Here is a 27739-nt window from a genome sequence, read left to right as displayed (position 1 = left end):
ATCACAGTAAAAAAAGTTAGGTCTTTTCAAAATTTTTAGAAAATATTGTGGCAAATTACATGTATAAAATCATTAGAAAAGCTACATGCAGATTAATATAACGTGTAATTACCATAGCTGAATCCTGCCGTTGTTGGTGCTGTTGTCTTCTTTGGGGTCACTGGGTAACGCAGCCTGGTAACAAGACCTGAGGTTCAAAGATAATTCAAGAGACAGAGCTTACTTCTGAAATAGTGCCAGGCAGCAAGTCAGCCACTTGTTCGCTGCAAACTGCAATACTGATTAACAATAAGCTTATTATATACAGCTTTGACCATACTTTCTGCTATTGCATTGTTTTGACTACTCAAAGTGGCTACAAGAGGTACACTAGAGCACTCACTGCATCTAATTTGCCACTGCTTCTTTACTGAAGAGAGATGGATATAGATATATGCATACATATTTGTGCTTTACAGTTATGCTGGCACCAACAAAGGCTGAGAACCCCCTTCAGATCAGAAAGATTATCTAAAATGTATATTCTCAATGTTACTTTTGATCATTTCTGTTTCACACATATAAATCCCAGCGGTTTCATGCAGGGATTTTATATATACAAAATAAATGCTGCAGGCTAGCTGAATATTCTCCTAAGATCTTGTCAGAACTCAATACACCATAAGGTAAAAGCAATGAAGCAATTAAAAAAACAAGTAGTAAAATCAGTTATAATAAGTGAAAAGCAGGGTTATGTTTTGGAGCATATTTTCCAGAATATCAGGAAATGCCAGGTCATCTGAATTAGATATAAACATCTGGAAAATATTGGTCATGAGGGAAATTTATGCACAGACTGGACTTGAAAGAAATACTATAGTAGTATCTGTGCCTTGAACATAATTCCTAAACTCTCCCTGTCCCATCATACAGTGGGCGGACACCGGCATCAGCTATAGATCTGAAGTGTCTAACCTTTACAAAGACTCATCTTTAGGGATTTCCTAAACAAACACATTACTGTTCTCCTCATCTGTTTGCTATATGGGAAGATCAGATCATTTTAAGCAGTGGTGACCTGCAGGTAAAAAGCTACTGCCTGGAGAGTACTCTGGGGTAGTACCATCCCTATCCATCTGCTGTGGGTTACAGGCAGCTGATGGAGACAGGATGTGGAGCTAAATGAATGGTTTTTCCTGACTCGATACAGCTGTTCTTCTGTTACCCTGGGGACAGGAACATATTTACATAAAACCTTTCAAATGATTGCCTATATTGAAAAAATGTGAAAATGCAGTGTCTCATGACTTCCCTGAAAAAGAAGGATCTACAAAAACCTAGAACTTTCATTAAAACCCTAAATGCCTCACACTCCTTTTCAAATCAACCTTAAGTGACAGAAAAAAAAATCCAATTCATCTACCTGCTGCGTTATGTTTATGATACTCAATTATTTCTGGAATGGAGTTAAAGAGATGTTTTTCTGCGAGGTAGTACTGCTTCGGTGACGTCACTGTTTCTTTTATATGGTAGTGTCTTATTCCTGATGAACCTTCTCTGGAAAAATAACAACAATAACAATAATATGTCTCACGATTCAGGAACAGCTTGAATATCAAAGATCCTGAGCACTGGTGACTCGCCTTCATCTCAGTGCTCAGGCCAAGTTGAAGATTAACCCATAAAAGGTTAATTTCCAGCCCGGTGAGCTCCCCAGCCCAGCTCACCATACACCAATGCAAACACTTGGACTGGCAGGAGGGAAGAGACCAAACGGGGTGGGAAAGCAAGGCCACCTTCTTTGAGTGGCAGTTCAGGTCTACTCTGGATTAAAGCAAATGTGACCTAACCATGGAGTCAAGAAGCTCATTTCAGTCACCCGTCTTTCCTATCACAGCACCCCTCGTTTCTTTGTTGAGCTCCCTCCTGGGCTTTCCTCCAGCTCATGGATTTGGAGGCGGATGCAAATGGATTTGGATGAGACAAGGTGTGCAGAGCAGCCACAGAAACTCACCCTCCAAATTTTGTATAAAGGGAAACTGTATACAGGCCAGGCTGACTCGAGTCTCTCACCACAAAACCACCTTCTTTATCCTAAAATGCAAGCACATTGACAGTTTTGTACAAGCTGTTTTAAGCTGCATGTCTCTTCTACTTGTTCTGTGATTTGTGCATGCCAAAATAAGCATTTGCTTTAATAAAAGAAGCTACTTTACACAAATTTCATGGTTAATACTGCAAGGCTGCTGTACTCACCTCGTTTCTGAGGAGCTGCTCTGCTTTGCTTCTGTTCAGGTTTCTGCTGTACCACCTGCAACACAACATCAGTAACCAAAACTTCTCCAAAGTGTATGATTTCCGTTAGATGCTTAAAGCAAAGTATTACAAAGCTACAGATTCAATAATTTTATGATAACAAAGGTCAACAACTGAACTTTAGTTAGTGTACAAAAAAAAAACCACCAAAAAACCCCCCAAAAAATCAGTCTCTATTACGTTGTACAGTTATCCCATAAAAATGCCCTGAAACAAATCCAGTGAGATCCCACAGAAGCCAATAAAGTTCAGGTAAGGGAACTAATTTTTCAGGAAAAACACTTCTCAAACGCGCACAGGCTGATGGCAGTAGTTGCTCTGAATGGCAGCCCAAGGGCAGGCTGACAGCCCCGTGAAAGCAGCTGCCTGCACACCGGTTGAGCCACCTGCAGAGCTGGCTGCTAGGCTGCTATTTCATTCAATAACTTCACGGTTCTGATTTTCCAGGGAGGACCCACCTACCAAAGAGGAGGTCAAAAGTGAATTAAATGTCACAGTTGCACATCCCCGAGCTTGGTGCTGCACGGGCAGGTTGAAGCCGCCACAGAAGCACTGACATTTCAGCCAGCTACAGCAAATAATATCAAAAGGGAAAACACACAGCTCAGAAACAGCATTGTGCAATCATTTTGAGCTATGCTGTCATGGCGGTAACTGAGTAGGGAAGTGGCACAGCCTCTAATCAAGTTCTGCTGTTCTGGAGATAGTGGTTTCTTGCAGTTGGTAGATGACCTGGAGTAATCCTCCCTGGACTGCGCAGAGACTCAGAATTACAGCCCCATGGTGGTCAGGCACAAAGTGGCTGGACCAGATAAGGCAGCCCAGTTCCTTCCTTCCCTTTCTGCCAGCCCCGCAGCCCAGCCCAGAGCTCTCAGCAAGAGCCTCTAAGATGAGAAAGCAACAAAGAACAAGTGATTCCCTCTAGTGAAGCTGAGGGCAAAATCCCCAAAGAAATTCTGCCTTCTGTCAAAACACAGCAGTAAGAGCCGTATCTGGCTGAGAGTAGAATTTTGGAGCTACTAATGTGGTTTCATAAATGGTTTTATTTATTATTTCCTTACAGCTCCATTTTATCTAAAAGTCATGAAATATGTCTTAAGTTCTCAGGCACAACAATTTATGCTGTTCTGAAATTAGAATATCAAGAACAACAGGCTAGGAAACTACTGTGTTAAATTTTATCCTCATGTTCTTAAGTAAGTACTCCATAATTAAACATCAACTGAAAAAAGCGGGTTTTTTTTGGTTTGTTGGTTGTTTTTTTGTTTTTTTTTTTTTTTTTAAGAAAAGCTATATTTTTATAGGTGATAAGTTATATGCATACACTGAGACTTAAAATGCATCGAGTGATATATTTTCTTGAAAATTAGAGCTGCCTTCCAAAATATCTGATCTGTTATGTTTACTTTGAATGATTTCCACTATTTTCTACTCTACTATCTTACTGCCACACACTTTGGATAGACACGTCACTTTAATATTAAAAAAAAACCCCAAACATTCAGCACAGTTATAATGGGTAAATTTCCTTTAAAGTTTCCCTTTGTCTATCAGAGAACTGGGAGGGGTATTTTTTGCTTTTATAGTGAGACAGCCTAAAAAACTACATGCCCGATGGCCATCTCACTGACTTGACATTATAAATCACAGAGAAGTCAATGAGGAGACTCAGAACAAATATATGCCTATTTCAAATATTTAAGTTTCACCTCTGAGATAACTGCTATCATATGTAAATAATTGCTTTAAAACTTTAAAAATACATTGTTATTCTTAAAGCATAGGTTTCATTTTATGATCTTCCAGATTTTAATTCAAATATTCACTTACTCATATTGATCAAGGTTGTTGGACTTCTTTCCTGTTACATAGTTGCTTGGAATATATCCTTGTTTTCTAAAAAAAAAAGAAAATATATATATATATATATATAATGTATAATCTGAGTGAAAACATGTAAAATTGCATGCCTAGAAGACAGTATTTCATTCTGCTAATTACCAGAGGTCCCTTGCTGTAATTTATTTATTACTGACCTACCCACTCTACTGCTGATTATATAGAAACTAATTTTCCACATCAGCATTTCCACATCAACTTTCAGTGCACCTAGAGAAGTGACACGGGCAGAAGTGTCCAAGAAAACCAGCAGAAGGGGCAAAGAAGAGTAACCCTCTGCTGCTCTTTCACTTCTGTGCTTGGAGGTCCCAGTCAGTCACTGGAAATACATTTGGAGCCTACCACACAGCCTGATAACTCGCAACTACCCCTAACGTATTGCAACAGGGACCTGATAAATATTGAAGTATGGAAACTTTCACCTTTAAAACCTCAGGGAAAAAATTTAATCCAGGGAATGTAATGTTGTAGTCATTAAGGCATCTCACTGCAACACTCTCTCAACTCATTCAAAGACTGCCCCTAATGATCCAGCTATTAAATAAGATGATGATTATTCAAGTCTGGAAGTCAGAGCCTGCTGAGCCAAGTGTTAATCATATTGCTCTTTAATGAGCCATTCCCCAGGGAAGCGGGAGTACTGTACCAGTCTAGCAAGATTTTGCAGGCTGGCTGATGCTTTAAATTTGGAAACCATAAAGTCTGACAGGAAATATAACTGGAAAAGCTTCCAGTTCTGCAACAGCCTTTGCAGTCAGGCCCCACTATCTATCTAGAACTGCACTTTTTAAAATTGGTTTCTATGTGGGAATAAAGATACGGATGAGATTTCAGGGCTGGGGTCCAAAGTGGGGTCTAATACAGTTATTTGTTGACACACAGTCAATATAAACTACTAGAACATGGAACAGCCTTATCAACTTTATAACGAAAAATAAGGAACTTGTGTTTACCCATATTTGTCTCTCGCCTTCCACCAGTGAATGTCATTCTTCTCAATCACCGTATACTCTTCACCTTTCTCTAATCTTAAATCATGATGTTCTGTAGGCTCGAAGTCATACATTGCTACCACTATCTCCTCCTCTTTGTTGCCATTTTCTTCGACTGGAGGAACAGGTGGCGGAGGCCTTCGCTGAAAACAACCCAACATTATCATCAGTCCACTCTGTTCCACTCCACCCCACCCTTACCATGACACCAGTGCAAACCAGCCGAGCACCCCAGAGGCAAAAGCTGGGCTAGTTCTGGGTTGCCCCCGGAGCGAGCTGCGGCGGCCCGGTGAGGCAGCTGGGGCATATGGAGGATGGTCAACATGGCTGCTACCCATGGGGCTGGCTCGCGCTGCAGCTCTACAGCTGCCAGTAAAGGGCAGTGCTAGCTGGCATTTGCTTTCCAACCCCCTCTCCCACCAGCAGCACAGATACAGCTAATAGGTACCACTGAAATTCAATGGTATCTTCTCCAGCCTAGATTGAGGTAGAGCATGATGCCCATTGACGTGTACAGAAATAGACCTTCAGAAATAGGATATGGCAAGAATCACAGGAAATCTAAACACCACCTCAAAACCCAGCAATTATCTATTCAATATTTTAAGGACACTACCTACCGTGCTTTTTTCTGGCATTGGAGAGGGCAATCTCATTACACCTAGAAACAGAGCATAGGAAAGGATCTGTGTCTATCCACTTAGCTATAAGTTTAAAAACTGAATGAAAGGTTTAAATTTCAGACAAGGTTTTAATATCTTAACTAGCCTTCAGGACAGTTTAGTAAGTCAGAAAGAAAAGACAGCTCCAGTTAAGCATTAGGAAAACATTGATTAAATATTCTTGCAAAAACATCCTAAATCAGATGGCAGGCTACATTCACCACAGGATTTGGCAATATCTGTGCCACAGCTGAGCGTGCCACACAGAGATCCCTGTGGCAGGGGGGATCAGGGGAACCAGCCCCAAGATGCAGAAATATGAGAACTAAAAAAGAGAGAGAGATAAAAAAAGGTACATAAAAAGGAAGCAGTGCTCTTGTCACCATGCTAATCTAAAAGTCTGTTCCTATCAACATCTGCACTTCTAAAAAATAATACTCCCCCTGACCCTTGCTTTGCTAAGTAAGGCAATGTTGTATGTATTTTTTTTATTACCTCTCTCAGGTCCAAGAGCATTTTTTTTTCTCCTGTGCTGCTTTTTTCTCTCCACTTAAAAGGTTGAGCTGTATGGCAGGTTTTACATCTTCCTGACGAATAAGGCTGACTACGAGTCACTGTTTATTCTTCAAGTCTTTTAATGCAACTAAATCCACAGGTCCCCACCATTCCCATTTAAGGCCCCAAAGTAGGAGACCATCCAGGCACCGCTGATTTCACTAGGAGGTAAGCAATGGCTCAATTTCTTTTCCTACTACGGAGTTTTCCTTAAATTGAGGACTAAATAATCCTGTATCCTTACGTAGGACAATATTGCAGTGAGGGTCACGCTTGCGCATCTTTGCATGCTACAGCATCCACTGCTGAACAAGCAGAACCCGTGATTTGGATGCTGGAAGATGCACGTGCCTACGGAAGTCACAGTTCATCCACGTTCAGCAGATGGACGCTTATGAGCCTCTAAGAAAATTCAGCCATGTGTCTGTAAATACATTAAGCCTTCCTGTATCATTTTAACACTGGTGTGGTAACACGAAATGCAAAATGGTTATTATTCTTTTATATGGGTATGCAGAAGTTATTTATTAAAACTGAAGAGCTGGCAAGGATTTCTAGCTGAATCTTTTTTGCCATTGGGTTTTATCCTCAGTCCGAGGTAAACAGGTAAATGCTTAGTCAAATAAGTTTCAGATGGTAAAAACAAACCAAGTGAAACAAATTCAGCAACCTCAATGATTCCTTTCAGCTTTTTCTAAACTTTTTTTTTTTAAACACAAAATGCTTGGAAATGAAACAAACATTTTGCTTTACTTTAGGCACGGTATCATTGATTCACTCTGCTCTATAAATTTGCCTAATAATATCTAGGGCATTCAGGTGTGATGACAGGATCATATTAAAAAAGCAGAAAAATATGCCAAAACAACTTCATATGAAGACATATGTACTTACTGTTTTCAAAAAGATTGTATTTTTCACAGCCAGGTGCTAATTTTTCTGTCTGTCTGCAGCACTGATAAATTCCCTCTGTCCAGAATTTCGGATGATATTTTACCATTATATTGCTGTTGTTCTTTATTTCTACAAGAAGAAAAAGAGCATATCTTGAAAGATTAAAAAAAAAAATCTACAAGGGGGACATTTTTAATAAATATTACAGTATCTTTCACAGGAGACATAATCTTCACTTCTTATTGGCCTTACTACAGCATTGCTTCTCTTAAGGACCTTCTAACAAGTTCACAAGGGGTGATACAATGACAGTAGAAGACATTTTTAGGATAATACATGACTTTATTCCAGAAGAGAGTGCTATACTCCCTGCCTAAACTGGCCACCCCAACAGGGGCAGGCGTCTGGTGCATCCACAAAAGGAGACCTAGGCACCCACCTGCACCCTGCAAAGCAGTCAGGCAGCTGTGAAGGCCCTGGGGGCTCTGCCTGCCCCTCTTCTTTTTATTACTGCTGCAAGTGACTCAATTTCCTCTACAAATAGTGTTCTGTTGAGGGCAAGATAGCTGACGTTTATTGCTATTCCATGGCACAATGCCTGTGTTTGGCTTGAAAGGCTCCTTACTCCCATCCTATGGGATTGCTGAGTTTCAGAAGTTATTCCCTACCCTGTAGTCCCCAGCCCAAGAATTATTTCTTATTACTTTACAGAGCACCTGCAATTAACACGAACATTTGATGGTGGCAGAAAGCATTAAGACATTCTTGAAAAAAAAAAAAACCCAAACCCACCTTTACTCACTATGATAGCATTTATCAGATCACATCTCGGTGGAGATGGCTCCTGTCATTTTACATCAGTGTAAGACCAGCATCAGGCCCACAATGTTGTCTAGCTACATTCAAACAAAACATTTCAGTGATGCCGTTAACTAGCTTGGATAAGCTTTTTGATGATTTACACATTGTGCAAAAGCATAGAGTCGAATTCTGACTGCAGCTGGGCTTCACAAATCGAATTAAATCAGTCTGGGTGTTTGATGCTCCCAGGACCTGTTATCACATGCTATGTATGCAAACCATGAGCTGGCCCAATAAAAATAAAAATCAGTGGATACATGCAATAGGAGCTCTACCATTTTATCTTTGTAGCTTGTTGTGGGTTGATGCTGGCCAGCAGCTAAGCACCCATGCAGCCACTTGCCCACTTCCCCCACCCAGCGGGACAGGGGTGGGAATAGAACGAGCAAGAGGAGAAAAGTTGTGGGTTGAGATAAAGACCACTTAACAACCAAAAGAAAGAAAAAAACAAGAGCGATGTAAAGACAATCACTCACCATATCCCACAAAGCAGACCGATGCCCAGCCGGTCTCTGAGCAACGGCCAATATGGAAGCCAAAAAACCCCAACCCCCGTCTTCCTCTACCCCAGTTTTTACTGCCGAGCACGACATTAAATGGCCTGGAATATCCCTTTGGTCAGCCCAGCTCCACTGTCCCGGCCATGTCACCTCCCAGCCTCTTGCCCACCCCCAGCCTACTCACTGCAGGGGCAGAGGGAGAAAAAGGCAGAGCCTCCATGCTGTGCAAGCACTGCTCAGCAACAACTAAACACTGGTGTGTTTTCAAGACTGTTTTGGCCACAAATCCAAAACACAGCACCAAGTTAACTCCATCCCAGCCAGACAGCTCAAGTGAAGGTATCTAAACATGTCAGATGTTAAGCATGAGCAATTTCCATTACCTTCTTTCAGATTCCTCACCCACTGATCCCGGCTTTGTGCACTTGGTGCAAAAATATAAAGCGTATTAGCATCATATACAACCTGGAGGGGGGGAATAAATAAAGACATTCACCCAGTAATATTAATTTATTTATTCCTCAGGAAATGGAACAAGACAAATTACTTATATTTGGCAAAATTAGTGTCCTCAGCCACAAAATGCAGAAACTGGGAAAAGGTTTCAGGTTTACTATTCACACATGCTGCTTTCAGTGGAACAAGGAAGGATTTTGTAATGGTATATTATCTTGAGAGCATTCCTTAAAATGTTTGCTTCACACTGTGCTTTGTTCATTCTTCACTGTGTGTTTTCTAGAAAACAGTTCAATTTAACTGCTAAAGCTATTTCATAATCAGACATCCTTTGTTCCCAGCCATTTCATAACTCCTTGTGATTCTGTACTGCTCTGAGGCAATTCCTGCCTTCTTTTTCTTCACTGCTGGTATTGGTGGAAAGCAAGCATTGCCCTGGGAGAAAAGGGCCAAAGTCCCCTCTCCGGCAGTGGACTTCACTGTCACTCCAATAGTTCCCTCTATCATAAGCAGGCACAGCATCCGACCCACCATATGTAAACATTTCTTTTTCCCCCTCTAAGCACTTTGTTTTCTGTGTTTATTTCCATTCAGTTCACAATGGAAGAAAATGCAACAATTTTTATCTTTTCTTATTCTTATAAGATTTAATGGCAATTAAATTTAATTTAATGTGAAAGAATGAAGACAGGGAAAATGGGCTGCCAGCTAACCCGTTTTGGAGGAAGACCAGGACAAGGCACTTTCCAGGCAAAACACAAGCAGAGAGGGTGGGGAAAAGAAAGAGACCAGGCGTATGAGGCACAGCTCCCAAGGGAGGGGACTGCAGGGGGAGCAGAGATTGCTGGGGATGGTTTTTAATCACTGATCCTGAACCACCTCTGACACAGTCCCAGAGCACCAGAGAACAGACTCGGTATTTAGAAGTGACAGTAATTTCAAGCAAGTTACATACAAATGGCTTGGCACTGTTGAAAAGAGCACGGTAATTTATATTTTATTTAAAAGGAACATACCTGAAATGGATATTTATTTTGACAGGGAATTATACCATCACTTTTTACAACTTCTACACATTTAATCCTTGAAATATCCACAGATCCTTTTCTGTACTTTTTCTATAAGAGAAAAGCAAAAAACATTATGTAAAATATAACTAATTTATCAAATTTTTTTTTTCAGCAGCGACTTCTTGCTTTCTTTTCCACTTATGATACTGATTGTTGCTTTAACTGCAGAAGTCATTTGAAAAATGACAGAGAGCGAGCGTGTATAAAGATCTACGCTGGTGAAAGTGCACAGAGTACAGTATAATTGCTTAGTGAAAAGAACCAATTCTTTATATAGAAAGTTTCCAATCAGTTGTAATCATAGGTTTAATCTAACTCTTCTTTACAAAAAATAACTTCAGCACAGATGAAGGAAGGCTTCCCCGTTGCTGATTTTAAATTACGATTAAAACCGGTGAGGGAAATAGGTGCCAATGCATCATCCCATCTGCTCCCTCACTCTATTGCTGAAGTGCTCCCACCGTGTTTCACCAAGTTTCTACAGAAACTGGGATGCTGCTCAGGCAACACAAGATCCTGCTGAGGCAGGAAGCAGAAGATAGGGGTGAAACCCATCCCTGGGCCAAGCTGGGGTCTGTGTTGAAGGAACTTCTTTGACCAAGGCTAGCAGAAGCCCTGTAGAAGCAAGGTCATAAGTGCAGACATCTGAGAAGATTTAGCTCACCTAAATTGATAATCATGAAGATTTTAGAGAAGGAAAGGAGTGCCCACAGCGCTCAGCAGGTGCTGCCCAAAGTAACAATGCATGGAAATACAGTGTAGTTCAACACTCCAGAGAGGAAGCTCCGTGGAAGAACAGCCCATAACTGGAGGTGGTGTGTACTGGGCTTTAGTCTACATGTAAAAGCAGTAGCAAATAACAGTGAAGTCTGCACACAAGCGGACCTTTTTGAGGTGGCTGTTTCTGAAGGAATTGTTCGAAACCATTTTCCTTTACCTGAAGCACAAGAGGCTAAAAATGAAAGCCCAGCACAGAAATTTACAACATGCTCTACTACGTGGCGAAGGAAAACACATGAACAATACACTTCTGAGAGAAAAATTATGATGAATCTACAGAGACTGCATAGGGCCACCTCTCACTTTTGGGAAAACCAAGCCTGTAATAGGAGAGGAAGTTTCTACTGGAATCCGGAACAAAACAAAAATGGCAGCAGCTTACGGCTGGTCCTGAATGAATCCATGTCAAAAATTTTGACTTGCCAATCACATCCAACACATCCAGTCCAGAGTGCAGCTTATGAAAGATGGACACTGTTCATAGAACGTGAAAATAATTAGTAGTCACTGATTTACTTGAGATACTCTAATCTTACTCAGCTGCCCTCTTGTCTCCTGAGGATGGCAATTTCAGCCCAAATAGCACAAGTCTGGCACAATCATAAGCAGCTGAAAACACTCTTATAAACAGAAGCAAAGAGCAACTTCAAATACAGTGTCACTATTCCACCACCCTAGAGAAACACAATAGTGACTACCCATGGAAGACATAGACGTTTTGTCAGCATTTAAAATGCATTTAGTACTCCTTTTCTTATGTATATTGTTATGAAGAAAGCAGGCAGAGAAAATGTGCGTGAAGAATTCATGCGCGTCATGGTCAGCATCAGGAAGAATGACAGGAACTAAGTTCAGATAAAGCTGTAACTGTTATTTAACATTAGAAAAACAAAAAACCCAAAGAGAAGCCCTAATAAGGAGCTTTTTAAAACTGGGGGGGAGGGAGAGGAGGGAAGAGAATTAGGCATTTTAATGAACCATTAAAAGTCAAATCATAAACATTACCATAGGCTGTACTACAAAGCTATATCATGTTATGCTGAAAAATAATTTGCGTTAAGTATGCAACCTTGGATTTTCTATCAAAAAAATGTTTCAAGTCTTCTGTTTATTTTACGGTATCCCCTTATTTGAACTTTGACTGCCCCAAGTAAAACATACATTCATGCAAATGCCAAAAATTGAGTTACTGAATTCTACAACACTTGGTATGACAGCAAGCATTGCCAATTCTGGCATTCAGTGAGTGCTCACTCAAGATGAGCATACATCTGCCAGGAGGACAAAGAACAAAATAATCCAACAAACATTTTTGGGGAAAAAATAAAGCAGACCTCCTGATACACAGCACATCATTCTAGTAATCATATTTCCTAAGTCATCCCTTTGTACACTTTCATAATTTAAGGTGGCTCAGTTTGTTTCACCATGAGATGCTAAATTAAGCTCAAATTAAACTCAAAGTTGACCCGCCTCACAACTCAATCCAGCAAATTAAGCCTAACACCAGAGAAGATTCCATTTTTGCATACTTTACAGATTAAAAGAAAAACTTACATATGTGAAATTAAAAACAAGTGTGCTGCCCCAGACATGTTTCAGGTTGCATCAGAAGCAACAGTTATTAGTGGCCAGCAGGCTTCAAATTGTCAGGTGTGCAGCTGTGTTTTAGCTCAGCATTTCTCACTATTAAACCAAGGGGCACAGGCAGGAAGGAATGACTCAAGAAAAATGCTAACAAGACCACTGCAATCTCTCTGCCCTCCCTGCTTAAATGATTTCCCTTTATAATGGGACATCTTGCACACCATCACTGTGTTCCATCTATTCTGCAAGCCAAATGGCTTGCTCTAGACCCAGGCATACAGCAGACATGAAATGCAGAATCAAGGGAGAGCTCAAGCCCCGAAGTAGTTGGGAATTAGAGGTGCAGGCATGAGCCACCCATGAGAAATCCACCCACACCACTCTTTAAGTGACCTCTGCTACAAAGAGACAAATTAGTACAATGGCCAATTATACAATGTCAAACCATAGGAGGCAGAGGGACATTTTTCACGGTTGGTTTTGGAGGTGGAAGATGGCTAACATAGTAGAAAAAGGTTAGATTCACTGTAGAAATAGTAGTATTTCACCAGCACATTCACGCATGCTGTCTGAACTGGACACAAGTATTCACAGAGGATTTGGAAAAAAGAGTCACAGGGCGCTGAACCCAAGAGACCTATCAAAGCTGGTCCATCCCTTTTCTGAAGACAGATATATGGCTCTAGAGGGAGGCCTATAGAAGGAAACACAGATAGAATAGTAATAAAGGTATAAAAATACTACATCCTAATAAGGATAACAAATAGATAAAAATATGTGCTTCAAAGTCACACTAAAGGTTGTTTTTGGGTTGTTTTTTTTTTAAACTGTATCTGCTTGCTGAAAATAACAAAAAGGGAAGTGACTATACAGAAACTACTATACAAAGCTTCTCAAAATGCCTTATGTACTTCATACTTGCCTAGGCTTCAAAAATTTGATTTACAGTTTTAGAAGCCCTGCTCCTTGCTCACAATGAGGATGGCCAGTCCAGGCAATAAGTCTTGTTTTCGTGCAATGCAAAAAGAATAAGCTATTCCTATTATTTAATATATAAGACAGTAATATCAAGAAGTTATAACACTAGCCCTACCATGTCAGATATGGAACAAATATATGGTCACACAATTCCTTTTAAAAAATAATCTTAGAATACAGGAAGACAAGAAATATCGAAGTGTTAGATACGTATACAATCAAACAGCTCATTCTCTGTACACCTGGAATTACTCCTCTGCTGAATATAGTAGCTTTACAGCTGAAGAAGCTCATATTCCCACTATCAGATAAAACGTTTCTTCAGTGTATTTCCTCTTTGCTGATGAAGATACTGTGCTGCTTACCCTCAGAAAAGTGGGGTGTTGTGAGTTAAACAATACAAAGGACATTCCATTTGGGGGAAAAAAAAAAAAAAAAATCAATGAAAACACACAGAAGTCAGCCCGGCTGTCAAGAAATAGCTAGATTTTGTCTCAGCCATGCTGTCTCTGTCTTTGTTGTTCGTATCATTTCTTTCTCCTATGCTTATCCCCATGTAGGAAATCCTGAGGTCATCAGCATGTGACCCATTGAACTTGTGTTCTCACAAGTATAGAAGGTCTCAGCATTACTAACATCTCCTTTTATGCAGCTGCTCTGCAAACTTTACAAAAGCTCAGAAAAGCCTGGATAACCCAACATCCCCTATAGAGAACTTCTCTGGTAGAATATGCTCCAGAGCCAAACGTAAGGGTGTTTTCGGTTCTGTTTTGGGGTTTGGGTTTTTTTGTTTGTTTGGGGTTTTTTCCTTTATTTCTTAAAATAGCATTGCCATTTAGCAATAAGAAGCACTGGATACTACAGTTTCCTCTTGAGAGGCATTTTCACCCAAGCAATTACTGATTATGCAAATATAATTACTGTAGGTAGGTGTTAGATGACCACATTTTCCATCCCCTTATTTTCCAGTGTGTCAGATATGTTGAAGAATGCCTTGCCTCCTTTCAATTCACTTTTTAAATTATTATTCTAAGAAAAGCAAGTATCAAGTATTTCTATTCACCTTTCCAAAGTGGCTAGAATCAAGATAAAAAGTGAGAGGTGATTATTATTCTGATCTAGTCTGACCTGATCCAAGATCTGACTCTTGGGAAGAATTTCAAGGGGAAAAAAAAAATACAAACATAAGCAAGAAGAAAGCCTTAAACCCTGCCCTGCAAAATAGGAAACCGAGAATCCTTTACCATGGCCTGGCTGCTCAGCAGATGTCAGCCACCAGCACTGGAGAGACCAAAAAGCACAAAAAAGAAATTCTCTGTAGTAGCACTGATGCAACTTCCTAACCATGACTACAACACATTATCTGTAATTTACTCTTCTCCTGCAATTGACAGGCAATCAGTCAGACGTACACAATTACAGTTATGATACATTGTTGCAATCACATAAGGCAGCAATATAAATAAGAGCAAAGGACACAATAAATCAACCAGGCCTCCATCCATATCAGACTCTAAATCACCTACATTTCAGCTTTCAAAATAACTAGCACATAGCTTCACGTTCTTTCACACAAGTAGTCTCTTCCTAGTTTTCTGTGAAGTCCTCACAGAGCTCTGAGTCTGGCCAGCCCAGTTGTAGCATTTCTGCCCTGTTTTCTCCCCTCTCAGGGCCATCGCTCTGTCTGTAGGGTGAGTGGCACCTTTCATTCAGCCACCCCTCTAACACAGCCTTCATGCTGTCTGAACACTAGACTCGGACAACTTGAGCCAAGAAGGGAGGAGAGCCCAAGTCCACAGGCATCACAGGCGAGCGACCAGAGCCCCAGGACAGGACCCTTGGCTAGGTCACCTAGCCAAGGCACCAGCTGCTTTACCTACTCCTTCAAGGTTCAGGTGGAGTCCACAACTACAGAGCTGAGGGGGGGTTTTTTTTGTCTTTGAAGATTCCTGTCCATCACCAGTCCATCTCTCTGCTTTAAACACTTGCTGCTCCGCTAACCCTTCATCACAGTCCAGGCTTTTGGGAACCTCATCCTTCCCACTGTTCCTGCCCTGAATCTCGCAGGCAGGTCCACATTTTCCTTGAAACTTACTGCCGCAAACCAGATAAAGCATCAGCTGTAGTGCTCTATCATCAGATTGTAAGGATTCACAGTCCCGTTTTTTTATCCTAATATAACATTTGCCTTTTTCACAGCAATAAGGTATCATTGATACATATCCAGCTTACGATTCACTGTCCTGTCACCCAGGTGCTGCTGGGGACAGCCTGATACTTAACTACGTATTCCCATTCCGTATTTGAACATTTCACTAAACTTTTACCTTTTGCACTTGTTCACACTGAATCACATTCTACAAAATAAAAAAACAACCAAACAAACCCACCACACACCTAATCCCAATATGCCACTTTGATTTCTAGACTTGTTTTCCAAAATGCTTGCAGCTCCTTCAAGTTTTATGTCACGTGAGAACTCAACAAGCTTTTATTTCAGCAACAATATCACTACTGAAAGTACTGAAATGCAAGACAGGACACCCCATTCAAGACAGTCTTTCAATGTGAAAACAAGCCACCAATGCCTACTGAACACTGTACCAGTTTCCCATGTGTTCTGCAATCGGATTTACAGAAGATTTATATAGGTCATTTCTAATGCTGACATCTGAAAAGGTCTCATACAGCAGCGTCGAAAAACCCTTACTGGAATGAAAACGCAGGATATCTGCTGCTTCTCTGCTACCCACGAGGCTTGTTACCCCATGGCAGAAAGAACATAGATAAGTGAGATTTTTTTTTGTTCTCGTCAAATCTTTGGTGGCTGATGTACAATTTTGGTATCTTCCAGGTACTTCCAAAAAGCCTGTTTTTTCTAGCACTTTTCCGGAAATTATCTTCATAGCTTACAGTTTCTCAGCTTCTCCTCTGTGCTCTTTTAAAACTAGGCCTTCTCTAGCCTTCCAGAATCTCATTTATCTTCCAGCTCTTCCTTCTTAGCACCTTTAAGACTCATCCACTCCTGTCTAGTCATAAGGTAAATATTCTCATCCATGCTTTGTCAGTGTCTCAACAACTACAGCCTACACTTTTCAACTTCAACGATATCTAATTTGTTCCATCTCATAAACATCAAAATTCTTCTAGAAAGATAATTACTGCAAATCCTCATTTTATATCAGACTTCTTTGGTAGATGTTATAGAGAACAGGGAATCATTACTGCAACATAACCAACTTCTTTTACAACTCAAGTTTCTTTATGACCTGCTCTTTTCAAGTGAGCATTCCCACGCATCTGTTAAGCTGCCTCCATTCACATGAATAGCTTTGAGTTATTTCTCCAATTTGAACAGCTTTCACTTGCACGTACTGCTTAACAGTAGGCACAGCTGGGGAAGTTTTATCTGTCTTATCTTGGGTTTTCCGACAATGTTTGGGGTCTTCCGGATCATCATCAATACAGTAGTTCCACCTATGAGCAAAAAATTTTAAAAAATTATTTTCCTGAATCTGGGGGAGAGGGGGAACAGGAACAAACAAACCAGGAAGGATGGAGCTTCATGGTTCCCAATGCCAACGTCTACTGCTTTCCAGTAGACCTTCTATCCAGACCCTCTCTGTAAGATTTTTCTTCTCAGATTCTCTCAGCTGCTTTCCTCCTGACCCCTCCCATGAGGTTTCTGGGGCTTTTGCTGCAGAACAGGGCCTTTTCTTTCAATCACCTCGATAGCTCAAAATGCTGACCAGCTTTATATGCAGCTGTATTTTGGACAATTAATTCCTACTGTTTGATCTACCTAAAAGAAAACTGATTCCTTACTATATTTGCTCTGAGCAGCGGCTAACTACAGACCTAGCTCTCTCTTCCGCAGGCTACCATACAAAAGAGGTGTAGGCAACTAATCTGCAGTAAAACTTTTACTCATTACTCTAACGTCCCATCAATGCTTTGCACCATGTCTCTACTCACTTGTTGGCACATCTTACGCTTTGATAAGAGCTCCTCAGAAGGACTGGGTTTTTGCTCTAAGTGTTCACTGCTGTTGTGGGGGACTAGCAGCTATCACAAAATAAGCAAATCAATATAAATATAACATGGCTTATATAATTTTTACATCTGTGTATTTACTTGAAGCAAGACTCAGCTTCTTACACTGCTCTTTCTCGTCAGAGATGGATCTCTCATAATTCCATTACTCTAGCTGAGCAAAGAGATCTGTATATAGGAATAACAATGCAGGTATTGTTATTTCAACAAAGATGTCCATAAGTTTGCTTGACAAACTAACCTGAACAGTATCCATTGGTCAGTCATTGACAGATTATCAAGTCACTTGCTAATTCTCTGTCTTGATTTCTATGTAATCAAATGCAAAGAAAAGAAGTTAAAATTAACTATTTTCCAAATGCTGCTAATCTGTAGAAGCAATGGTTGTAGTCATTATAGAGGTATTATACAATTAGAAAAGGTGGGTACCTATATTCTGAGTTAGCATTTAAATATAGATCTTGTGAAGAAGTTTGAAAAGCCCTCTATTCCATCATGTATTTTTACTCTTCAGTTTTTCATAACAGGTACAAACACAATATTCTCTATCCAGATGGATGTAACAGGCATCATTCTAGGTGGGATAACTTGCAAATACATCATTGTACTTGCTCAGCAATATAATTTATGCTGAAAATAACTGTCACAAGTTAATCATTACATCTTTAATTTTATATAAATAAAAGCATGTGTGTGTTTTAAACAATCCATCTATCCTGACTGCACTTTAAAATTTTTGATTCATTCTGTTTCTGACAATGCTGGGAAAAAACTGTTTTTCATTCCATTAAAATTGCTAAACAGTAAGAGCTGAACCAATCTAAAGCTACCACCTCTCTTGGAGACAGTTGTGAAGGTATGTCCCCAGTAGGTACAGCTAAGAACTTCTATGCAATTCTTGTGGAAGTATGTATTCATTTCTGTTTCCTGGAGGGGAAACAGCAGTCAACTCTCAGTCCTCTTCCAGGTCTAGCTGGAATAGTTATTGTGCAAACTTGTAAGTATTTTAAGAAAGTTCTATCGTTACTACCTATCTATAGGTAGGTAGACAGAACTACATTTTATCGTTGCACTGGTGAGGCTGCACCTCAAATACTGTGTTCAGTTTTGGGCCCCTCACTACAAGAAGGACGTTGAGGTGCTGGAGCATGTCCAGAGAAGGGCAACGAGGCTGGTGAGGGGTCTGGAGAACAAGTCTTATGAGGAGTGGCTGAGGGAACTGGGGTTGTTTAGCCTGGAGAAAAGGAGGCTCAGGGGAGACCTCATCACGCTCTACAACTACCTGAAAGGAGGCTGTAGCAAGGTGGGTGTCGGTCTCTTCTCCCAAGTAACAAGCGATAGGATGAGAGGAAATGGCCTCAAGTTGCGCCAGGGGAGGTTTAGATTGGACGTGAGGAAAAATTTCTTTACTGAAAGAGTGGTTAAACATTGGAACAGGCTGCCCAGGGAAGTGGTTGAGTCACCATTCCTGGAGGTATTTAAAAGACGGGTAGATGAGGCGCTTAGGGACATGGTTTAGTGGGCATGGTGGTGTTGGGTTGACGGTTGGACTCAATGATCTTGGAGGTCTCTTCCAACCTTAATGATTCTATGAGTCTACCTATGACTTGGAACAAAAAAAGGCTCTGCCAATCTACTCATTTCAGAACCTCTTTATCTTACATTAAAAAACAAGAGTAATCAGTGATCAGAAGCATTTTAATACTGAATTGTGCTTTCATTTATATAAAGAATTAAATCACCTATGCAATGACTAAGGAAACCATATAAATCAGGGTAATTAAGTTAAAAATAAAGGATAAGCACTATAGGAATAAACAACAGTAGAATTGATACCCATTAATCTTCTGTTAAAAAAAAGAAACGTACCTGGCATAGCTTTTTGGAACTCTATGATGTTGTTATGCTCCAAAGGAAGTATTTGCACAAGATTAGTGTTGCAATGAAGCTACACAATTTTACCCTGAAACCTGCAGCTTTAGAGTGGGCCCCAGAGCTTTTAAAGTTATTTTTCCTTCCTTAAAATATCACCACGGTAATTTCAGTAGCTTCTGTCTCCTCTCTATTCAAATTACAAGAACCAAATACAACTCTTGCAGAAGAACCTTTTTTCCTTAGGAAGACTTTCAAAATTAGCAACCCCCAAGAATGTTCAAGTTTTTATTCTGCTTTTTTCATTTATATCCTGGTTGGTTTTTGTTAGTTGTAACAGTTCTTCTGTTTATGCAAGACAGTTTTCACACAAGTCTGATCCTGATGGCAAATAGCAGTACTGCTAGTGAAGACAAGAGCACTCTGCACCTCCCAAGATGAGCTCATCAGGAAGCTGCCTTCTACTTGACTCCGCAGAAGCATCCTTCTAAATAAGACTCTTAAATGTTTTCCCTCTGGGTCTATTATTTGCCTTCTCTGTAGAAGCAAACGGCTTCTGCATACTAATAAATCACTAAGTGCCGTGCCTACCCCAATATCCTCTGTGCAGCCCCTCTAGAGCTAATGGGTATTGCAGCACAGACTCTCACCCATTTGTCCTCCCTGTAACACCGCAGACCCCCATTCACCCAAACACATGCAGGGTAACCGTGGGGACCAAGATTTAGCTTACACCTTTTGACAATGCAAAGTCCAATATAAACCATTTATTGCTGTAAACTGTAATCCATACAGCAAACAATAAAGACGCTAAAGCTTAAAGCAATTTCACATTCCTAAGCTCATACTCAGCTTCATACTCAAGGTCAGTGCAAGTTGCTGTGGGCTGAAAAGGTTAATGCGAGCATGCCATGCGTGGGAGGACAGTAACCAAACCACACACATCAGCACACTTTCAAACTAAAGAGTGTCACTGCTAAGCAAGCTCAGAGAGAGAGAGAGAGCGCGCACTGTGAAAGGGAACATTCCACAACTCCAATAGATATGAGGATGCTAACAGTCCACACATTGATAACAATTTATAAAATTATGACCGCACTCATGAGAAACATGAATGTGAAATTCTTCAAACCAACAAACTAGCAGGACTTCTTACTTGTGCAAACCAGCTCCTTTCAACTACACCAGTGATGAGAAGTACTTTAACACCTACATTTATTATCTTGCCTTCATCTCAAAGAATTTCCCTTGCCTAAAATGCCATTTAGAGGAAAAACCTCTAGTGTGGTGGCATTTTTAGTTCAAGTGAGATGCTCTGTCAGCATGAGCTAACTAAAACTTGGGTGAAGTACATGTTACCTGCTGTCACAGCTATTCTATAACATGGCAGCAAGCCTGCTCCAGTCAGGGCCATCAGACTGCCCTAATGTCTTCTCCCAGTTCAGAGACATCTTCTGACTGTTTATTGAGAAAGAATTCACAACAGTAAGACTTATTGCCACACAAGGAGAAAGAGGATAAACCAAAAGTACTTGGTGGACCACTCTGGTGGACGCAATAGCTTGAATGCTATTTCTGTGTGGTCTGTCCTGTTGGCTAACTCAAGAGGAATAAAAGATGCCGTTCTTTGCAGCAGCTAAGCCACTCTGCAAAGGAGCATGTGGGACACTTGCACTGTGGGACACCAGCCACCAGGCATACTAGTAGAGCTGTAAAGTGAGTATTCCTCTCCACTACAACTGTTCAGCTGATAAGTGTTTCCAATTTCAGTGACAAGGTAGACTCCTAGATAAACGCTAAGGTTTGATTTTCCAAACAGAGTCAGCTGAAGGTGCAAATGCATCACACCTTTGAAAATAAACTCCAGAGCATTTTAAGTTGAATATACAAGATAGGAGGCCACTTTTGACAGAAAATGGCCAAACGTGCCTAGGGCCATGCATATGTGAAGTTATTTGTGGAAATGCCTCCTTGAATTTCAAACCTGCGCTCCCTTCAAGATGAAATTAGCAATTTGGAAAAAGTAATACTAAAACTTTAGCTAAATTTTTGCTGGTCAAAAATACAAAAAACATTCCAAATGAGGTGGGGGGGGGGTTGTTTTTTGTTTGTTTTTTTTTATTTACTGCATTAAATATTTTATTTTCAAACAAGCAGGTTTATTTCAGAATTGCTTAACTTTGCGTATTAATTTCCTACAGATTAGCATTTTTTGATTTCTTTGAAGAAAGTAGTTCAGGAAAATGAACAGAAGCATACCTGAAGTTGTATGCTGAGCTTTCAAACCACACAAAATTGGAAAGAGATTTCCTAATAAAATATTTCACACTAGCGTTTCCTCACTAGAACACTAACTACATGCCTCTGCTATACAACCAGATTACCTGGAGCAGTTACACTGCAATCAGTGACTCCAGCTGACACCAGTAAGCACAGTGCAGGAGTACTCAAGAGCAAGGGCCAGTTTATGCAAAAATGCCTACTACCTCCCACTTCCAAACTGCCACAGTTACTACTGTCTATGTAAACTTGTTTAAAACTGGCTCGGTAAGTCTACAATGCATATTTGAGAAAACTGTACATATCTTAAGTCTTTCTGTCTTTCTGACCGTAGCATATTCAGTTTTATAGTACACCTCCATGCTCAGAATAGGAAGATATTTTACTTCTTCCCTGTTTTTATACATTCATGATCAGTACTCTGTGCTTGGAGACTGATTCAGTTATTTCTTACTACAATGAATTTTTGTCTTCATTACAAATGGAATCCATCACATACAGTTCTCATTAGCCACTTTTGCAAGATTAAGAAAAAAAGACAGAAAATACTCTTTCCAACAATGACAGCTGAGAAACCATTAAAGGCTTCATGAAACTTATAACATTAACTCAGCCTTTTATATGCTTTAATTATTGTTAGCCCAATATTGCACTATTGTGCAATAATGGCATTTCCCCAACATTTACACTTACTAATTCACAGAATTTATGCCAAAAAAGTCAAAACCAGAAGCCATCTCCAGCTTAAACAGAATATTCCTCTTTTCTGACATTAAAAAAAATTCATCTCCGTGATGCTTAAGGCAAGTCAGTTCCTGATGTATCTTTATTTTCAAGCTTTTTAATGTCCATCTTTTCAACCAACCTTAAGATGACACATCTCCCATTTTTTTTAACCAAACAGCATAATGCCCAGAAGAACTTAAGCCATAAAAGCCATGGTCCTACACATGGTCCTTCCTACACAAAATAAGTTTCCCATGACATTACTCATAATTGGAGAGCTTTGCACAGGTAACCTAAACCAGGGCTCTCCTTCCTCAGGTTTCTGTGCTTTGAAACCAGTCTTGAAATTCAGCCTCTTTACTGATTCTGTAGTTATGCTTCATAGATAGTTCACACACCTCCTCCATGTACAGTCCAGCAATATTTCTAAGTGCAGAAGTTACATTTCTCTTTCTCATGGCAGCATTGCAGCTCCAGCTTCACTGTAGGCACTTTGTACCATGACAGGGTGCCTGAGCTGCTTGAAAGCACGTATAAAAAGATTTAAATAGGTTATGAGAAAGTTTAAACAAGATTTTACCCTGTTGCTAGTAGTCATGCTTATGAGATAATAATTTATTGCTCCAAGTAGGTATACGGCACTTTGTCAACACATAGGACAGAAAAAATAGAGACAAGCACTTCTATAATGTGCAGTTTCTGGTCAAAGAGCAAGTGATCCCCCACCGCCGGCTGCACAGAACAGGGTCAGTTAAATCTCTCAGCAGCATTTACAAGAACATTTCCTATGGTTGACTGCTTTCTGTTGTCATAAATGTTCCACTTCTATCACCAGACATACCAAGTATCTAATTCTGTCGCCTTATTTACAATCCCAAATTGCCCACACTTTGAGTATTGACTAATCTGGTTAATGAGGCTTAATTTAATCTTGTTTTTAAAAAGAAGCGTTATGACTACTCACGTGACCACAAACCCTGGGTTCTTCTTGAACTCTCTCTACTGAATTCCCATAGAAGTTAAAATGGAAAAAACAAGAAGAGACTTCAGTTTGGCCAATGACCACACTGGGAATTATGTACTTGCCTAGAGGAGCAGAACTCAGCCACCTGCGGCAGACTGCTACCACTGTAGTTATGTGATTAAAATGAGGGTGTGGGGTCCTTTTGACTTAGGATTTCCATGCTTCTCTTACCAATCTGGACTTTGAGTATTGCCAAGCCTAAAGTGAGGTCAGTCCATACCTATCCTTTCATCTGTCATATCTTTAAATTCAACCAGCATACACAGTAGTTACTCTTCCAGCAATAAACCTCCAACTATTCAGAGGGGCCAGAATTATTTCCATCTCTAATTTTTTTCTTCTTTTTCTATAAATTACTTCGGCCAAAATATACAACTGTCTTACTGTAAATACAAATTTATAGCCACCATCATTGGCTTAAAAACCAAACAACTGATAAAACCCCCAAGCTTCTTCCATTTCAGTTGCCAAGTGACCCAAAGGAATAACTACCACCGTGTCAGAGATCTTAGTCACACAGTAATTTTTTTTTTTTTTTCAAATAGAGACCAGGTATTGCTGACAAAAATATTCAGTGTGCCCCTCTAAGATCAGAGCTCATTATTTTCAGACAATATTGTTAATAAAATAAAATGCTGATTAATGTTTAAAAGAATCTAAAGTGAGAGGAACAATGAAAATGAAAAGGGTTTGAGGTTGGAAAGTTGTGTTACAGCTGAGCCAGTTTAACAAGCTGCTGATGTCAACGGTCAGAGCATCCTGTCCTCCTCCACCACCTGGCACCACCTCTGGTGCTTGTTAGATCCTGCACCGAGCTAATGCGGCTTGCTAACCCAGCAGAACACTAACCCAGCAAAAATAAAACCAGATCAAATGTCTTTCTGCTGATTTGCAAGTTTTTTCAGAGCAGTATGGATTCCAAGAAGTGCCAGGACCAGTTCAAGTGGATGGGGGAGGCCTGCAAAGGCTAGGACAGGGATGAGATGGACCTGCCTCTTTCAGCAGCAAGCTGCTAGGTTAGCGTAGGTGTAATGTATATTTTCACCTCAACAGTCTTTATCTCAGGCTGGAATGTTTTAAGGAGTTACTGACTCCACAGCTGAAGTCATTATGGGCAGCCCTGCTCCATCTCACTGCAAATAAAACCGATAGTTTAAATCCCCTCTCAGACAGATCCACCCGTCAGTCTCCTGGAGGGTATTTTAGCCAGAGGACATTAACCTGCAAGGGAAAGGTAAAGCTGGAAGGGGAAAGCTGGAAGTGGTAACTTCTTAAAGGGCAACAACTAGACCTGCAAAACCTGTTAGTTACATTTCTATTTGACCTAAATGTGAGCTAGCACAAGATAAGCATGCAAGACATTTCACAGGGCTTTTTAAGCCCCCACCTATTTACTCTCTGGGGAAAAAAAACAGTATTCTATAAAAAAAAAGGAAGGCATTCTAAAATAAGTACTATTTTAACTCGATAGTCAGAAAAGATATATAAATTCATATTCCAAGGTGGACTGAAAGCTAGCTGAACAGCCGGACCAGGAGGGTGGCGGTCAGTGGCACAAAATCTAGTTGGAGGCCAGTAACCAGTGGTGTACCCCAGGGGTCAATACTGGGTCCAGTCCTGTTCAACATCTTCAGTAATGACCTGGATGATGGGGCAGAGCGTACCCTCAGCAAGTTTGCTGATGACAACAAACTGGGAGGGGTGGCTGGTACACCAGAGGGTCATGCTGCCATCCAGAGGGACCTCGACAGGCTGAAGAAATGGGCTGACAGGAACCTCATGAACTTCAACAAGGAGAAGTGCAGAGTCCTGCACCTGGGGAGGAACAACCCCATGCACCAATACACGCTGGGGGTCACCCAGCTGGAAAGCAGCTTGGCAGAAAAGGACCTGGGGCTCCTGGTAGACACAGAGTTGAACATGAGCCAGCACTTTGCCCTTGCCACAAAGAAAGCTAATGGTAACCTGGTCTGCGTTAGACAAAGTATTGCCAGCAGGCTGAGAGTGATGATCCTTCCTCTCTACTCAGCACTGGTGAGGTCACACCTGGAGTCCTGTGTCCAGTTCTGGGCTCCTCAGAACAAGACAGACATGGACATACCAGAGAGAGTCCAGCAAAGGGCCACAAAGATGATGAAGGGACTGGAGCTCCTCTCCTATGAGGAAAGGCTGAGAGAGTTGGGACTCTTTAGCCTGGAGACGAGAAGGTACAGAGGAGATCCTACTAATCCATACAAATGCCTGAAGCAAGGGTGTAAAGAAGATGGAGCCAGAGTCTTCTCAGTGGTGTCCAGTGACAGAACAATACCCAATGGGCACAAACTGAAACACAGGAGGTTCCTCCTGAATATCAGGAAACACTTTTTTACTGTAAGGGTGACAGAGCACTGGCACAGGTTGCCCAGAGGGGTTGTAGAGTCTCCATCCTTGGAGATTTTCCAAAGCCATCCGGACACAGCCCTGGGCAGCTGGCTCTAGGTGGCCCTGCTTGAGCAGGGGGGTTGGACCAGATAACCTCCAGAGGTCCCTTCCAATCTCAGCCATTCTGTGGTTCTGTGATCTTATTCTTAATCCTCAACTGTGTCCAAGTTATATTCAGAGAATGGCAACTACAATAGTCCACTGTGGTCTTGGAGCATGGTAAATGAGCTCAATTCTGCTGCAAGCACAAGCTCTGGCAGAGAAACATGCTTACCAAGCCTTAGCTCTCCTCTACCTTCCTTCATCAGAGGTAAGACAGCCAACACAAGAGGTTGCAGAGTTGTCTCCATTAAGTTTATTTATTGAATGGCTTCCCAGAGAGTAGAGAATGCTCTACTAGCTACTGCAGCCATTTTAATCCCCTTCAGCATTGTGACAAATCTGTAAAGTAGTTTCAGTTAAGTGGAAAATCTGGCCCCCTAGCACTAAGAGATATGACAGGGCACTCTAGGGACAGGTGATCTTGATGAAACCAAGTCTGGAGCATATTTGAAAAATGCTGGTCTGAGGATTTGCCTAGTTTACACTATTGACTTCTGGTGTCACTGAATTTACATAAAGTGGTAACAGCAATGAGGTGTTAGTCATGCCAAAAATAAACTGCTTCCAGCTTCATTTCAGTCACTAGGTTACATGATCCACTCTAATGGATCTCATCTCTAGTGAACTTGGTCTGCAACACACTGCTCCTATCAAATGCTCTTTCTCCTGCTTGAATTCAGTTAATTCCCAGATGTGAAAGTAATGGCCTTCACAGTAAACATGGCCACAAGCAACTACAACTAAGTTTTTCTACCTTTTCCCCCACTTTGTGATAGCAGTGATCTTTCATCTCTCTGGATAGAGAAAGAAATCAGCTTTGATGACCAGCTATAAAAGCTGTTTTATCTTATTCCTGGCTATGTACTACTGCTCTGGGTAAGAACCAGTTCCCATTGACTACCAGGTAAGTTATCTACATATCTGTAAATCTGCATTATAAATTAGAGAAAAGAGAAGTGGCAGCTCATGTTCATTGCCACCCATGGCCATTGCCCCCATCTGCTCCTGATAGACCGTATGATATATGGTAGGAAAAAAGCCAGTAGTATACAAAAGCAAAAAGGAACAAAGGCAGTCTATAGTATAAATCCACATCTCCTACCTCCGCTCGGCCTTCATAATATGTTAGCATAGACTTTGTAAGTACAAAAAGCCTCTCTTTGTAGTTTAACGGAGAAGTCCTCTTCTTCTGCTGTGATCTTTTAATCAAAATCTCTTGTAGGATAGTAGTCATATTCATTTCAGCCACTTGTCACCTCTGTTTTTAGCCATTGAATATCAGTTCCTGTGAAGACGAGAGAAAAATCATTACGATAATATCTTTAGTGGATCACAGATCTGGAAACTTCTGTAGTAAAAAGAGCTTCTACTTACAAATGAAACTACCTGAATATACAGAAAGCTGGAGTTCACCCTAAGTATCTGGAAGTTTACAAAAGTTAATTATTAGACAAGAAAGTTCAAGCTTTGCTCAGCTGAGGGCTGCACTAGCACATTCCCAGGAAGTCAAAAGCTGTACCTGACTGAGATGAAATAAGGGACACTGCAGGCTACATCACAGAAAATATGGGTGAGAAATCCAAAACATGCTCCAGGCAAGCAGCAGTGTACAACTGCTCTTCACCACAAAGTCCTAATGTCTATCAAAGTTTTAATTGCTAAGGCCTGTGCACATATAAATGCCATTTGCAAATATGTTTGATATACAAAATAGAACATGGATCAGTAAAAG

General features: G+C 40.7%; 1 protein-coding gene across 2 annotated transcripts in view; it reads right to left on the bottom strand.

Annotated features, from left to right (window-relative positions):
• TEC (tec protein tyrosine kinase) overlaps window positions 1-27247 on the bottom strand; it is a 32912-nt gene extending 5665 nt beyond the window's left edge. Inside the window, exons 1-11 of one of the 2 annotated variants that reach the window (XM_009335158.1) lie at window positions 27110-27247; window positions 10131-10232; window positions 9042-9123; window positions 7298-7426; window positions 5807-5847; window positions 5148-5329; window positions 4126-4191; window positions 2236-2290; window positions 1994-2073; window positions 1403-1536; window positions 113-187 (exon numbers count right to left, since the gene is read on the bottom strand). In XM_009335158.1, coding sequence (XP_009333433.1) covers window positions 113-187; window positions 1403-1536; window positions 1994-2073; window positions 2236-2290; window positions 4126-4191; window positions 5148-5329; window positions 5807-5847; window positions 7298-7426; window positions 9042-9123; window positions 10131-10232; window positions 27110-27247 — 1084 coding nt within the window. Of the gene's footprint in view, window positions 1-112; window positions 188-1402; window positions 1537-1993; window positions 2074-2235; window positions 2291-4125; window positions 4192-5147; window positions 5371-5806; window positions 5848-7297; window positions 7427-9041; window positions 9124-10130; window positions 10233-27109 lie in introns of both variants that reach the window. The other variant, XM_009335157.1, reaches the window with a different exon arrangement.
• Window positions 27248-27739: the final 492 nt, after the last annotated feature.

Source organism: Pygoscelis adeliae, unplaced genomic scaffold (assembly GCF_000699105.1).
Source record: "Pygoscelis adeliae isolate BGI_AS28 unplaced genomic scaffold, ASM69910v1 Scaffold21, whole genome shotgun sequence".
Taxonomy (NCBI): domain Eukaryota; kingdom Metazoa; phylum Chordata; class Aves; order Sphenisciformes; family Spheniscidae; genus Pygoscelis; species Pygoscelis adeliae.
Note: the sequence above shows the minus strand (reverse complement) of the source record. Positions and strands in the feature narration are given on the sequence as shown.